General features: G+C 49.7%; 1 protein-coding gene across 2 annotated transcripts in view; it reads right to left on the bottom strand.

Moving 5' to 3' along the window:
* Positions 1-13,407, bottom strand: part of GFOD1 (Gfo/Idh/MocA-like oxidoreductase domain containing 1) — a 76,475-nt gene extending 63,068 nt beyond the window's left edge. The window contains exon 1 of one of the 2 annotated variants that reach the window (XM_075416909.1): positions 12,850-13,407. In XM_075416909.1, coding sequence (XP_075273024.1) covers positions 12,850-13,102 — 253 coding nt within the window. In that variant the 5' untranslated portion in view covers positions 13,103-13,407. Of the gene's footprint in view, positions 1-11,958; positions 12,196-12,849 lie in introns of those variants that run through there. The other variant, XM_075416911.1, reaches the window with a different exon arrangement.
* Positions 13,408-14,071: the final 664 nt, after the last annotated feature.

Raw genomic sequence — 14,071 nt, 5'->3', positions numbered from 1 at the left:
CACCTAACACTGGCAACAAGGAAACTTTATCAGTGCTGGTACTATCTGTTAGGAGGACTCTGAAAACACACAGTTTTTCTCCAATACAGGGCCAAAGCCATGTCCTTAGTGCCTTGGTAAAACATATTCTTCAGGAGTAAAAAAACCAGTTTCTTATACTTCTATGTTATTAAATTAACCTTACAGCAGAAGCATCTCCTGTGCTGTTAATTCTTTCATGTGCCCTTTTCAGCAAAGGGAGATGTCAGAGTAATTCCTCACCAAAGCAAGCAAAAGCCTCAAAATCCACCCCTTGTTCATTACAACAAAGAGCTCACAAGGCCAGTTAATATTACACATGTTGCATTACATTTAAGACTCTCCAAGAGAACCTTTAACGATTTGCCAAAATCCGATTCAGCAGTTGGAGCATCACCCCACAATTTTCTTCTGAGCACCAAGGAAAGGAAAGGTTTTCACATACTTCAGTATTTACTGATGCACTAAAATGCGGATGTAGCCAGAAAGGGAAAGACATTGCACATGGCCCCATACAGTGCAATTCCATCCAGCACAAATTCCTTAGAAGCACGATCACGCTGAGATGACACATGACAGTTCCAGCAACTACCAGCACCCTACTCGCTTTCACCCAGTGCTCTCGGATGATTCTGCCCAACGCAGCAGGCCCTAGGCAAGCACTTCACAGGGCTGAAAAAGTGCCCAGACCTGAAATTAAGTATCTTTTTACATTTGAGCACCTCCTAACAGCAGCTGCAAATCTGAACCTGCTCACGTTGGCTTAAGCTGATGCTCAAGGTTGTATCTGCAACCAACGTTACACGTGTGTATGCTACTGTCCATCTTCCCAAAAGGCAGTTACTCCAGGCAGCCCAGAAAGGCCCTGCCCGCTTGCTAAAGCAAGGGATTTCCCAGTGCGCTGAGGGCCATAACATATACTAAAGAGAAACTTCATACTTCATTAAAAATTAACACACAAGTCTCCCAGCTGCTGAGCCATCACTGCTCATAGCAAGCTGGCTTAATAAGATTTTTTTTTTTTTTGGTAGCATCTGCTAAATAAAGCTCCAATACTGGAAAGATGATTACTGACATTAATAACTCACAGAAACTTCAACGCCAGATACAATCCCCAAACTCGACACAGCCACGGATCACAATCCCAGCCACCAATCTCCCCCACAGAAGGGAGCCCCTCCAACAATTGCCTTGTTGGCAAAAACAAGGACAAGGAGTCCTTGCAATTCCTTCACAAGCTGCCCCGCACACGTTAAACATGAACACCAACAAGAGGAGCATAGAGCTTATTTTCAACAGGGAATCGGGTTTCCCTGCACTGTCCCCACTCTCCTCTTCCCACCCTGGTTTTAGACCACCTGCACAACCATCTGGGGAAAAGCCCCGCGTGGAGTGACAGAGATCGGTCCTCCTCCAGCAGCTCAGATGCGTTTGTCACCATCACCATCCGGTCAACAGCACTCAGCCACAGCGGGACTCGTGGTGAAAGAGAAGAGCAGGCACCAGAGGACTCAGCTTCTGTCCCTGTCATCAGTTTCCCCACACAAACTTTAGCAAGTCTCTTAATCCCCCTGTGCTCCCCCATCCCCAGTCTGTCCCTTTGGGAACCCTGCAAGATGAAAGCAGCTTCAGGCAGGCAGGTAAGTGCAACCCAATTAAAACACACAATCTCTGTTACGGAGAATGAAAGCTTGGGATAGAAATCCTCAAGCTTATTCCCATCGTGCCACTCTTGCTTAGAGCAGGCAGGAGTCTCAAACACACCCCAAGGGTACAACACAACAATTTTGTCCCCACCCGACACATGAGGGGTCAGCTTGCTCTGCATGCAGATGGCAGCAGCTGTGGTCTCCACAGCTGCCAAAACATCTGTGCACATCAGGCCTTGGGAAGGATCACCTTCACCTACATGAACAAATCTGCAACTTCAAACAATGACAACCACAGTACCAACACAATTAAATTTATGCAAAGAGCTGCGAGACAGCACTATAACCAAAGGCATAAATAAGTCTGCTGGTTAGCATCGAATCTCACAACCAAACAGATCCGCATTTACGAGATCAAAGCAAGATGGCTTGTGAACGTAGACTCTCCTCATTTTAGGCATATCATGCATCTAAATATTTTTTCCTGATGGCTAGATGGTGGAGTCCAGTAAAAAATATAGCCAGAATTACATTTCAGGTCCACAGTTCTCTCCAGCTATGCCAACAGTGACAGACCACGTCCAAACTTACATTGGCTAGTTGAGCAAAGATGTCACCCCTGCAAACCACACATCTCACGGCACAGATTTTAAAGCAGAATTTGTCAGCAAGATGAAGAGTGAGTCCCGCCTATTAACCAAGGCTACAAAATTCAGGACACTGTCATGTATTTGGATAATGCTGTATCCACAAACCAGTCTCAGGGAGTGCTCCTTAGCGCTCCGCCCGAGAAACGAGTCTTTATCAGGGCATCTCACACTGTTTAACGACAAAGCATCTTTCACAACGCTGAATTGTCAACTTCCTTCAAAGCAAGTCACAAAACAGTTCCGCAAGCTCCGTCTCACTCATTTAGCCATAGATTTTTGTAGGCTATGGCTAATGTTTCAAAGCACCTCTGCTTCAAATGTTTCCCATCTTATTTTTATTGCTGCAGACATGCTGCCGTAACCTGTTATAGAAGCATAACTGTATTGAGCTGTGGAATTGCACAGATGTAGCTGTATCCTTGGATCTTTTTGATGAACTGGTATGAAAGCTGTTTGCAAGCAAACTCCTACCTACATGAATTACTGTGCCTGACAAATACTCCCTGTAAGGAACTGGGGATTTTGTCTTCAAGGAGACTACTGAAGTAAGCAAAGGTTTGTCCAGCCATGTCCCAGGACTCCCACCAATCATTGCCTCGGTTGACAGAGATGCCTTTGCCGAGAGGACACAGATCTGCAAGGCCAGGCTCCTCTCCCTGGGGCGCGGTTAGATTTTCTTTCGGGCTGCAATGTGTTCTCAGTAACTTCACCATAGATTTCAACCGTTTCCTTTGATCCAGTAGAGCTTTACTTGCGCTTACAGTGGACCAAGCAGATCAGAATGCGAGCTTTTACATGCATCTTTCAGGCATGTTTCTGGAATTTATTTTAATGTGCACAAGCTTGGCTGCAACTGTTTCAGATGTTCTCAGAGCTATTCTCTCTCCCCTTTCCTACCGCCACCTGAAACAGTAACAGCTGTATTGTCTTTTATGGCCTGAGGAAGTGAAGGAAGGGGAGGGACTTCCAGGAATTTTTAATTTCTGTATTTTTCACCTTAATGTTTTTTTTAATTTTTATACATGTATGGAACTATATGTGATGCATATGTATAGACACCAAGAGAAAGAATTCCGAGTGCTCAGTCTAGCCTTCAGTTTCACCTTTTTAAGACGCATGACTCCAGCACAGCAAGGGTAACTACTATTTTGTAGTTCTCTCTCCTTGCTTGACTCTATTCGGATTCTGAAAAAGCTCTCTATATTAAGGCTTCTCATTAGCCATGTGAAGCCCAGTACCCTAGAGACAGTATTTAATTCAACGACGACCTCCCTTCTGGGCATTTCCTGGCAAAAAATGGCCAGATGGAAGAGCTGAAGACTGCCAAACATTCACTGCAAGGAAGTGCCAAAACAAGGGTCTTTATTGCTGATCAAAGCCATGGAAACATCAGAATGCAAAACAAAGCTGCTACCTTTTTTTCACCTCCATCTGCTTCACTAAAGTGCTGATTGCTGCTGCGATGGAATTGAAAGCACCCGGTTTTCACCCTGAGGTTAAACTCTAGCACCATAGCAAACAACAAAAGTAATTTTACTCCCTGTGTTAAATCATTATGCTTATTCTTGTATTACTACCAGCCCAGCTCCTCACACCGTGTTCTCATTTTCTGTGCTCTTCACCACACTTAGGAGTTAGACCTGATAAATAATAGCTTTCATCATTAGCCCTGGCTGGGCTAAAATGAAGGATGCCATTATCTCTTTCCAAAGGAAAACAGGAGGTAAACTCATCCTCCACAATGCCCTAAAACTCCTGTTACTCCGTGGGTCAGACTTGTGTATTAATAAGACCTGGTGTTTATGCTGTCCTGGCTGCCAGTCCCACCACCTGGAAGCGCAGTGCGGCTGTAAGGGGCATCCCTGGTGCTCAAGGATAATTACACTTCCACTTGCCAGGTGCACGGGGCTTGCCCGACACTGGTGGTCAGTGCTGGCTGCGCAGCACAGCAAGGCCCAGCCTCCTCTGCTCTTCACCACCACACTTTCAGCATAGCCAGCTCCTGAACAAGCACAGAAAAGCTCTTTAGACTTTTGGAGGACTTTTGGCTAAAGGCCTCCAAACTCAGTGACCCAGAAGCCACGCTGGATTCCTTCCAGTGTCCACAACAACAAGCCACCTAAATTAAGACATCAACCAGCTTTATGCAGAGAACAGCTGTACCAATACATCTAGAGCTGGACTACACTGGTAACGTGGACACATTTACACCAGCTGAACGCTCTAAATATATATGCAACCGACAATTTACGCCTGCACAGGAGTGGGAATAACCTGTATCAAATACAGATGCCACTATGCCAGCAGAACAGCGTTCATGCCAGCAGTCACACCAGCTGGACATCTAATGGCCACGCAGCAATTATTACATTAAAGAAATCATACGCCTTGCAGTCATAATTACACTGGTACAAAAATCTATGTGCAGACCAGGCCTCAAATCAATTTAGGGAACCTACACAAGGGATTGTTCCTGTTTAATTACATGGCCATTTAAATCAATTTGTTTAAATCAAGACTTAAGACCTGAAGTCATTTTTTCTTACCTGCATGAACGCTGACCTTGTAAATTAAGCTCCTGACTTTTGACAGCTCACTCTTCTGAGCTAAGAGTTTATTATACGAATAATAAACAAAAAGCAGTGGCGTAAATGCTTCTGCTTTGGTGGTTTGAGGAAACCAAAACAATTCCTAGCAACTCTGGATAATACTGTGGCAAGCTGATATTAACAGTGAAGGGTGTAGTTGCATTGCAGTGGCCTGTGAAAGTCATCAGTCTTGGTCATCCCAGAAATTTAACTCCATTTTCATCTCCAGTGCTTTGCCACTACTATTGCTAAACAGGCAAAATCTACAGCACGTACAAAGAGAAGGACAGCAAGTTGTAATATGCTTCAACGCAATTTACCTAGCTCTCAAACAAAAGCGGACAGAACGACGTATTTAGCATCTCGCAGAGTTTTTGCCCTGCCTCTGTCAGGTGCTGTGCTCAACTATCCATGTCTGGAGTTATACACCAAATCTCTCTGTCGTGTAGTGTCAATCTATCTCAGGCATGAGAGGGCTTGGGGGGGGGGAGGGCAGGGGGGGAGAGAGAGAAAAGAGGCAACAGTGGGAAGCTTGAAAATCTAGTGATTTTATTTGCCCAGAGTATTTTCCTTCCTCTACATTTGTCTACACACTCTTCCTTAACTCCTCTATTATTTAATGTTCTTCCAAAGCCTGGAAGAACAGAAGCAGGACGCAAGTCCTTCACCTGCAGAGCTCCCACTCAAAGTCCACTGCCCCTTACCTACACCACGCACTCGGCAGCACAAATCCCCAAACCCAGCAGCAAGACAGAAAGTCAGGGAGGGAAGGTCTGCTGAAGAGGGATCAGGCAGTTCAGCACACAGCAGGCGTTACAGTGGCCACCGCCTGCTGGAATGATGGCATAAAGCTGTGCAAAAAAAAGAAGAAGAATAAAAGATCTGCTTTCTGCTGTTTCTCATGTTATCAGGATGCAGTAGTTTACTCCAGAAGTTGCATAATTGCAATACTTAGCCTGGGCACAGCTTTAACAGTATAAATACACCTTTTTATCAGGACCTTCTCTCTTCTCTTAGAAGAAAGCTATGCTACACATTTTCTGTGTGTGTAACAGCATCCACGGCACAGTTGTGCCATTTTAACCAAAAAAAAAAAGTTTCACAAGATGCTGTCCACGTGATATCCACTCTACCAACTGTGCTAGCAAGAGAAATACAAGAGGTGATCCTCACCATCACAGCCATGAGGCTAGACACTTATTCCTACACCTTTAGCAGTAATGCCGTAACGCCTGCTTTGTTCAAGGGAGGTGATTTTTCCCAGCCCTTTCCTAGTTAACACCACATTAGTCAAACCTTCGTCAGCCACACCAGAAGCCATGCCTAAGAGCTATTTACCTCTTTCAGCCATTTTCAACACCAAATTAAGACATTAGGGCACTGCGAATGCCAGTGCATCATTGTCAACACCGACAAGGATGCTTTGGAAGGACCTGTGCTGGAATCAGTGCTAGTGTGCGCCAGTCTTTGAATAGCTGAGTTTTTCCAGTACCACAGATGGTACAAAAAAATCTGTGTTGTATTTGCCACCATTGCTAACACCAACTTAAGACCAGAATAGTGCAAGAAGCATAGTGTTCAAAGTGCAGCAAAACAGATACAGGCCATAAGGACTTGCCTACATAAAGATTAAAAAAATGTAAGAGCACCTCTGACTCATGTATTCAGAAGACAGCCAGATCTCTCATCAAAATATCACCACCCTAACTATGGGCTCTGCCTAACAAAGTGTGACAGATCAAACACCGGCAGTGGCAGAGGCCAGCACCCCTCTCACTTCCTTTGCTGCTCCTGCGCCGAAGGTCCAAGCTGCCAGCAGCTGAGAGGATGGAAGGAGGCCATCCATACTCCAGCGCCACATTTTGCCATTTAAATCACAGGGAGAAGCAGGGCAGCTGAGGGCTTGAGCACACATTTGTTTTCAGCCGTGGTAACTTCTGACAGAGGATGGCAGCTTCCCAACCTTGAGCGATGCCGCTTTCCACATCTCTGTGGCCTTCAGTTGAGTGGGCACAAGACTAGACCTGCAGCAGTCCTCGAAAGGTCCAGCCTGTCCCGCTTCAGCTGCCCACGCTGGTCCAGAGACAGCAACACAGCAGCTCGTCTTTGCAGCCTTTTGGGAAACCCAAGGCCGGGCATTCTGTTCTAAAACAGTACGCAGGAAACTGCAGCAACACTAACTGACCCAACTGGATACAGGATCGCAGTGGTGGTCTTCATGCCTAACACGGTTTAACAAAACCACTCCAATCGCAACTTTCTGTTTCTGAGTCTAGGCAAATTTGGGTGCGTCATCACACTATGAGCTCAGTGCCCCAGTATCCCAAGTCTGACCCATACTGGGCTCCCAAGCCACCCTACCACCTCAACAACAGAACTGGCAGTCGCTTTCAGACAGAAAAGGACAATTCGGAAAAATTAAAACATGCCTTTGATTTAAAGGCCAGAAAGGAAACGGGGGGTGGTGGTGTCTGGGGTTTTTTGTTTTTTAAACAGTATCTGAACAGTGCTCTTTACCTTAACTGTCTGAGGCCAAATCCCACAGTATCTCTGTAGGCATTTTACAGGAACAATACTGGAATTCAAGGTCTGCGGTACTGAGAGAGAAAAGTAGATGGAAGACCTAGGCACCATTTTCTGTGATATACCATCATCACTCACGTAGGAAGAACACTTTCAGCCGACTGCCAGCAGGCTCTTTGCACGGACTTTCTAATTTGTGCAAAAAAAGGCATCATAGCCTTTGCTAGTTCTGCTGATTGAAGACAGGCAGCACTTCATCTCACTTTTTCTTTTGCAGTAAGATGACCGTAATTCACATTTAATATGCTGCAAAGTCATCTGCCTTCCAAGTACAAGAGCATGTTCTGCTGAAAGTCACTGCTGTTAGGTCAAATTTAAACTCAATATTGCAGGACAAATATTACATTGCCATTAATAATAAATAATCATGATAATGTTTTCCCTTAATAGACCATCTCATCCCAAAGGATCCTAATCACTTTACAAACTCTGGACCAAGTTCTATCCACTGCTACAATTCTGTAACCACTGCCCGATTTGCACGAATGCAGAGGAATGCAGAAATTAAAGATTGCATCAAATCTGTGAATCTGCAGCTGATGTTCCTCCCACTTCAGAGGTAGATCCAGCGATAGCATTGCCAGTGCTTTAACAAGGAGTTCTCACAAACATATTCTGGAGAGCGGGCCTGTACTGCATGTCTCTGTGATGCCAGTGCTTCCCGGGAAGGGGTGGGAAGGTAAGGATCTGAGCAGTACAGTTCATATTCCACTCTAAATAAAGATGCTCCCTCATGACCACAATCAAATACAGAAGTAGCACTGGTCAGCAAACAAATTTAAGTGCTCCTTAAGAGGAACAGACTCTGGAGGGCTGGGAAAGTCATACTCTGTATAGTCCCCAGGCAGAAGGGACTCCTACTACGTGCCGCTACTACAATATAAACATTTAATAAAGTAATACTATGTAGACATGGTTGTGAACATGTGCAGTGAATATTCAGCACACAGTTCAGCGTCCCTGTCCTTAAGATTAAAGAGTAAGCAAAACCACTGTAAACAGAATTAAGGGAAACATCTCCAGGGACATGCTTTACAAAACATCTGCCACTTGACTCTTCCCAAAGGCAGAACATTTGCTCCCCAGAAACACTTCTGTGAACCTCAGAAATCACAGAATCACAGAATGTTAGGGATTGGAAGGGACCTCTGTGGGTCATCTAGTCCAACCCCCCTGCCGAAGCAGGGTCAACTACAGCAGGCTGCACAGGACCTTGTCCAGGCGGGTCTTGAATATCTCCAGAGAAGGAGACTCCACAACCTCCCTGGGCAGCCTGTTCCAGTGCTCCGTCACCCTCAGAGGGAAGAAGTTCTTCCTCATGTTCAGACGGAACTTCCTGTGCCTCAGTTTGTGCCCATTGCCCCTTGTCCTGTCGCTGGGCACCACTGAAAAGAGCTTGGCCCCATCCTCCTGACACCCACCCTTCAGATATTTGTAAGCATTTATTAGGTCCCCTCTCAGCCTTCTCTTCTTCAGGCTGAACAAGCCCAGCTCCCTCAGCCTCTCCTCGTAGGGGAGATGTTCCTGTCCCCTCACCATCCTCATAGCCCTCCGCTGGACTCTCTCCAGTAGCTACTCATCTTTCTTGAACTGGGGAGCCCAGAACTGGACACAGTACTCCAGATGGGGCCTCACCAGGGCAGTGTAGAGGGGAAGGAGAACCTCCCTCGTCCTGCTGGCCACACTCTTTAGCCGAGCTGACTTGAGTCAAGCATGAACAGGACCAGAAACTGAGAAATAGCTCTGGCTTCCCCTTCAGCTTAGACATGAAATGGCATCAAGGACCTCCCGGCACCACCTGCAGTGAATCACTTCACCTGATGCGGCAGCTATTTAGTCACAGTGGGCAGCCATTTCACTCAGGATCTGAAGAATGTCATCTTGTATTGAACAAGGGGGAAGGGATTATACTGTGAAAACTCACGCATGGACAATTTTTAACTAGGTGGAGGGTCACACTGTCTGTACCAGCAACTCTTCTGATGCTGACCACAAACAGGAACTCCGGTGACATGCTTTGTCCCTGTACGCAAACACACCTCTGTGCGCAGACTGTACTGCCAGCACATGCGGCCAGAGGAAAAGCAGACCACTTCTAGCACACATGCCAAACTTTTCAGCTCAGTAAGAAGGGAAAACACCCTTATTCAATATTGGAGTGTTTTCTGTGCTTACCCAAATATTCAACCATTGATCTTGCTTGACCACCAAGCAGAAAGTCAGTCAGGACATGCGTTTTGCATGATGCAAGCGCCCAGTGGCCGCAACTACAGGGAATGAGTACAAACAGCAATAAACAAAAGAGCTCCTAAGCGAGCGGGACAGACCGGAGGCAGGAAAGGGAGCGGGTCGATCAGCTCCGTTTTGTAGAAGCGAACAGGGAATTTGATTCCTTTCACACAGAAGGGACAGAGGCCATCAGCATACTTCGCGTAAAGTGCCACGGGTTTTATTCGTGCTTTTGGTCACCACACAGACCAGCCTAGTTTTCATCTCACTCATGAACTTGGTCTGTTCCAGAGACTTCCCAATGTCGGCCTAACGCCTATGAAAACTGCCACGCAGAGTCAGACCCAGCTCAGGACCCTGTTTCTAACAGAGATGCGCAGCAGAGGAAAAGTTAACAGGGCAAGTTTAAAGCTGCATTTCTCCCATTTTCTCCTCCCCACCCCCCCCACCCCCCACCCCCCCCCCGCCAGCTTCCAGGAAGCCACAGTCTGGGGACTTCCTCCGCTGGGGTGTGTATTCACACGTTGGTGTTTTAATGGTGGTTGATGGGCCACCACGCCAAAATTATGCTTAAAGCAGCAATACATTTACATGTCAGACATACCGGTGAAAAAAAAGCAACTGAGTTTTTCCCACCGCGTGGTCCGAGTCAAACAGAGCTGCAGGGACACCTGTTCCACCCCACCTCCACCTCCGGAGTCCGCATCGCGAACAGGCAGGAGTGGATTTCAACGCGCTGCAAATTCAGAGTGTAAACACAGCTCTAGACAGGGAACAGAAATGCCGCCAACTGCTTCTTCCCCCCAGGCTTTTACTTTTTAATAATGAAACCTCCCCAAATGAAAACGCAGCTTTGGGCAACCAGCCAACTGAAACTAAAATACAGGTAGAAAAGAAATTTGGTCCCTGTCTCTTCCCAGGCCAGATACGCCTCCTCTCACATGGAAGCCAGACATGGCTCGCATCTTTCTCAGCCTTTTCTGCTGCAGTGCAGGGCATCATGTTTAGACCTCCTGAAGCCTCCATCAATGAGCAAAACCACTGGTATCCCTGTCTATGTCCTATCGCTAGCTGCTGCCTACTGCTTCTAGCATGAAACCTCAAGACAGAAAAACAAACCACACCCACAAAAAAATCGAGTTGAAAAAAGGAAGACTCTCATCCTTTCCTTATCATAGTAAGGAACGTTTTTCCATCTTCTGCTTTCCTCATTCTATACAACATTGCCCCTGCTTACCAGAGGATTTTGAAACCCCCAGCCAGACGCAGTTCCACTCCTCCCCTCAAAACAGAAAAATCCAGTGATAAAAGCAAAATAACCACTCCCTGGTACAGCATCTCCCAAGCCACGAAGCACAAGCAGGCCAGGAGCAGGAGCTGCCAGCAGGGAGGTGTTGCTCTCAGCAGTTCAGGAACCCCTGCTCTAGCCCCCTGTTTGCACCTGTACCAACACGCAGGAATTCTCACTGTTACAGATCCAATGCCTGAATGAAAAAACAAACAACAAAACAGAAAAAACAAACAGCACAAAAACAACAACCAAACAGTAAAAGTTTAACTCCGAAATAACTGGGGAAGAGTTATTTATAGTCCAAGAGATATTTCTGTAAATAACAATCCTTTAAGTAATATGTTAAAAAAAATTATCATGTTGAACATTATCACCTGGTAACATGCTTAATCCCTACTTATCACTCCATGTGTTTTCGCAGGCATTTTACTACCACTGCAACATGCAAGTAACTAACACCGGGGAATGAGAGGAAACCAAATTAACTAGAGGTGAAAGGGAACTGAGAATGGTACGGTACCAATCAACAGGGAGAAAACATTTTTTTTTCCTCCAGTCTGTTGCTAGCAGATTGCATCAGCAAGTTATCACTAACATCTCAGCTACATCAAATGTCAGCATCATTCACAAATTCAGCACATGTTCAGGAACAGCTTTTTTTTCTTCTTTAGTTGCGAATATTCAGAAAGGGACAAAGCATAATATTACTTCAACCCCCCTGGAATAAAAAAGAAAATAAAATCACACCAGTGGTGCGTGTTTATTATTTCAGAGATTTTGCTCTTCCACCAGACATCTCGTGCTTGCCTGCAGCCCCGTGGGACTCTCTCTACCTCCGGGAGCACGGGCAAGCCGTGGCACTTCCGAGAGCAGCACCCATTGGAAGAGCATCACTGGGAAACGCACACGATCGTCACCAAATTCAGGTGTGAAACACAAAACTTGGTTACCTCCGTACTGCCTGGTTTTTATGTTTTGTGGAATGCATATTTCTGCACTGCAAATCCACTCGCACGCCGTCCTGGCAAGCAAGTTGGGCTTCTGGCGTAAGCGCTGTATCTTGAGGAAAAAGTCCAAAGCGTGTGGTAGCAGGCAAGCGAGCGCTCCGGCGCAGAGACCGGCATTTCCAAGCACAGACAGCAGCACCGAGCGAGGCGTGCGGACAGACGCCTTCACCACGCTTACGGTTCTTGGGGCACTGCCTGCGTTTCCTTAATGGCCTGATTTTAGAGGCTGAAGAAATTCTTCACCATGAGGGTGCTGAGGCACTGGCACAGGTTGCCCAGAGAAGCTGCGGGCGCTCCATCCCTGGCAGTGTTCAAGGCTAGGTTGGATGGAGCTCTGAGTAACCTGGTCTGGTGGAAGATGTCCCTGCTCATGGCAGGGGGATGGAACCAGATAATCTTTAAGGTCCCTTCCGACCCAAACCATGCTCTGACTCTATGCCATTACCAGCTGCCTCGCTCCCTCCCTCCCTCCCTTTCCTACGCGATCTCCGTTGCGGTCTCGGGTGTAAAAAGCCGTTTCCTGCGCTGTCCGTGTTTCCCGCCGCCCTCCCCGGGGCCGGAGGCCGAGCCGGTGCCCCTGGCGATGCCCCGCTCCCCGCCGGCAGCACGACTCCTCCCTCCTGTTAATCCCCGTTCCCCCGTCCCCTGCCCGGGGCGGGGTGTGATGGGCTGCCTGCTGCCGGGGCCCACGCCGGGGGGCGGGAAGCCACACCGGGCTGCGGCAGCGCCGTCCCCCGCCGCCCCCTCCCCAACGAACCGGGCAGCGGAGCTGAGGGAAAACCCGAGGCGAGCCCGAAGCCCCCCGTGCGTGTCCCCCCGTCCCCCCCCACTCACCCAGCGTCTTGACGGCGACCTGCCGGGTGAGCGGCGGCGGCAGGTTGACGCAGACCAGGTCGACGTCCTGGTGCAGCAGCACCTCGTCGATGCGGCTGGTGTAGAAGGGGACGCTCATCTCCTTGGCCAGCTCCTCCGCCTCCTCGGGCGTGCGGCCCCACAGCGCCTTGACGGCGAAGCCCTCCGCCTTCAGCAGCGGCACGATCACCCGCGCCGTCAGGCCGGTGCCGAACACCCCCACCCCGGGCAGCATGGCGGCGAACCGAGCCGAGCCGAGCCGCTCCCTCCTTCCCTCAGCGCCGCCCGGGAGAGCGGGGCAGCCCCCGCTGGCTGCCGCCGCCGCCGCCGGGGCCGGGACCAGCCGCCCCCCGCCTCAGCAGCGCCGCGGCCGCCGGCTGCCGCGCCATGCCCGCACCATCACACGCGGCTCCGCGGAGAGGCGCCGGCGCTGCCCTCCCTGCACGGACGCGGAGCGGGAATCACCGCCCTCCCCCGACGGAGCCACCCAACCAGTGCGGGGAGAGGGGGGAGGAGGGGGGGGGGGGGGGCGGCGGCGCGGAGCTCAGCGCCCCTCTGCCATCTTCGCCGCTGGCGCCCGCGAGCCGCGGGAAGGGCGGGGCCTCGCCGTCACCTCCCCGGTGTTCCCGCACCGCCAGCCCCGCCCCCGCCGCGCCATTGGGCGCCGCGCTCCCCGGCCCCGCCCCGGCACCGGCACCGGAGGGCGTTGCGGCGGGGCGCCCCCTGGGCGCCGCCCGGGGTACCCGGCGTGCGGGGAGGAGGGTACCAGCCCCGGGGCTCCCCCGCCACGCCCGGGCAGGTCCCCATCGCCCACCCGGCACCGGGCAGCAGCCGGGGTGCTCGGCGGAGGTCCCCACCGCCCACCCGGTACCGGACAGCAGCCGGGGTGCCCGGCGGAGGTCCCCACCACCCATCTCATTCACACCCCTGACAAACATGGTGTCTCTTCAGCTTGATGGGGGCGTTGGTTGACGTTGGGAGGATGGAAGGACCCCAAGTCCAAACCCCTCGTGCCCCATGCCAGCTCCTGCTCTTCCCACCTTTGCCCCCGGCCAGGCCAGAGGACGGGGGTCCGCAGCCACGTGCCTACCAACCCCAGCGCTGCCAGGTGGGCCTGGGGCAGCTGAGGACCACTGTGCCCTTCGGCCCCACGTGGGTCCACGCTGAGCTCGTCCTTGCGAGGTGGACCTCTGGCCTGGCCAGA

Source organism: Opisthocomus hoazin, chromosome 3 (assembly GCF_030867145.1).
Source record: "Opisthocomus hoazin isolate bOpiHoa1 chromosome 3, bOpiHoa1.hap1, whole genome shotgun sequence".
NCBI classification, from domain to species: Eukaryota; Metazoa; Chordata; class Aves; order Opisthocomiformes; family Opisthocomidae; genus Opisthocomus; species Opisthocomus hoazin.
This window is presented reverse-complemented; position numbering and strand designations above follow the sequence as displayed.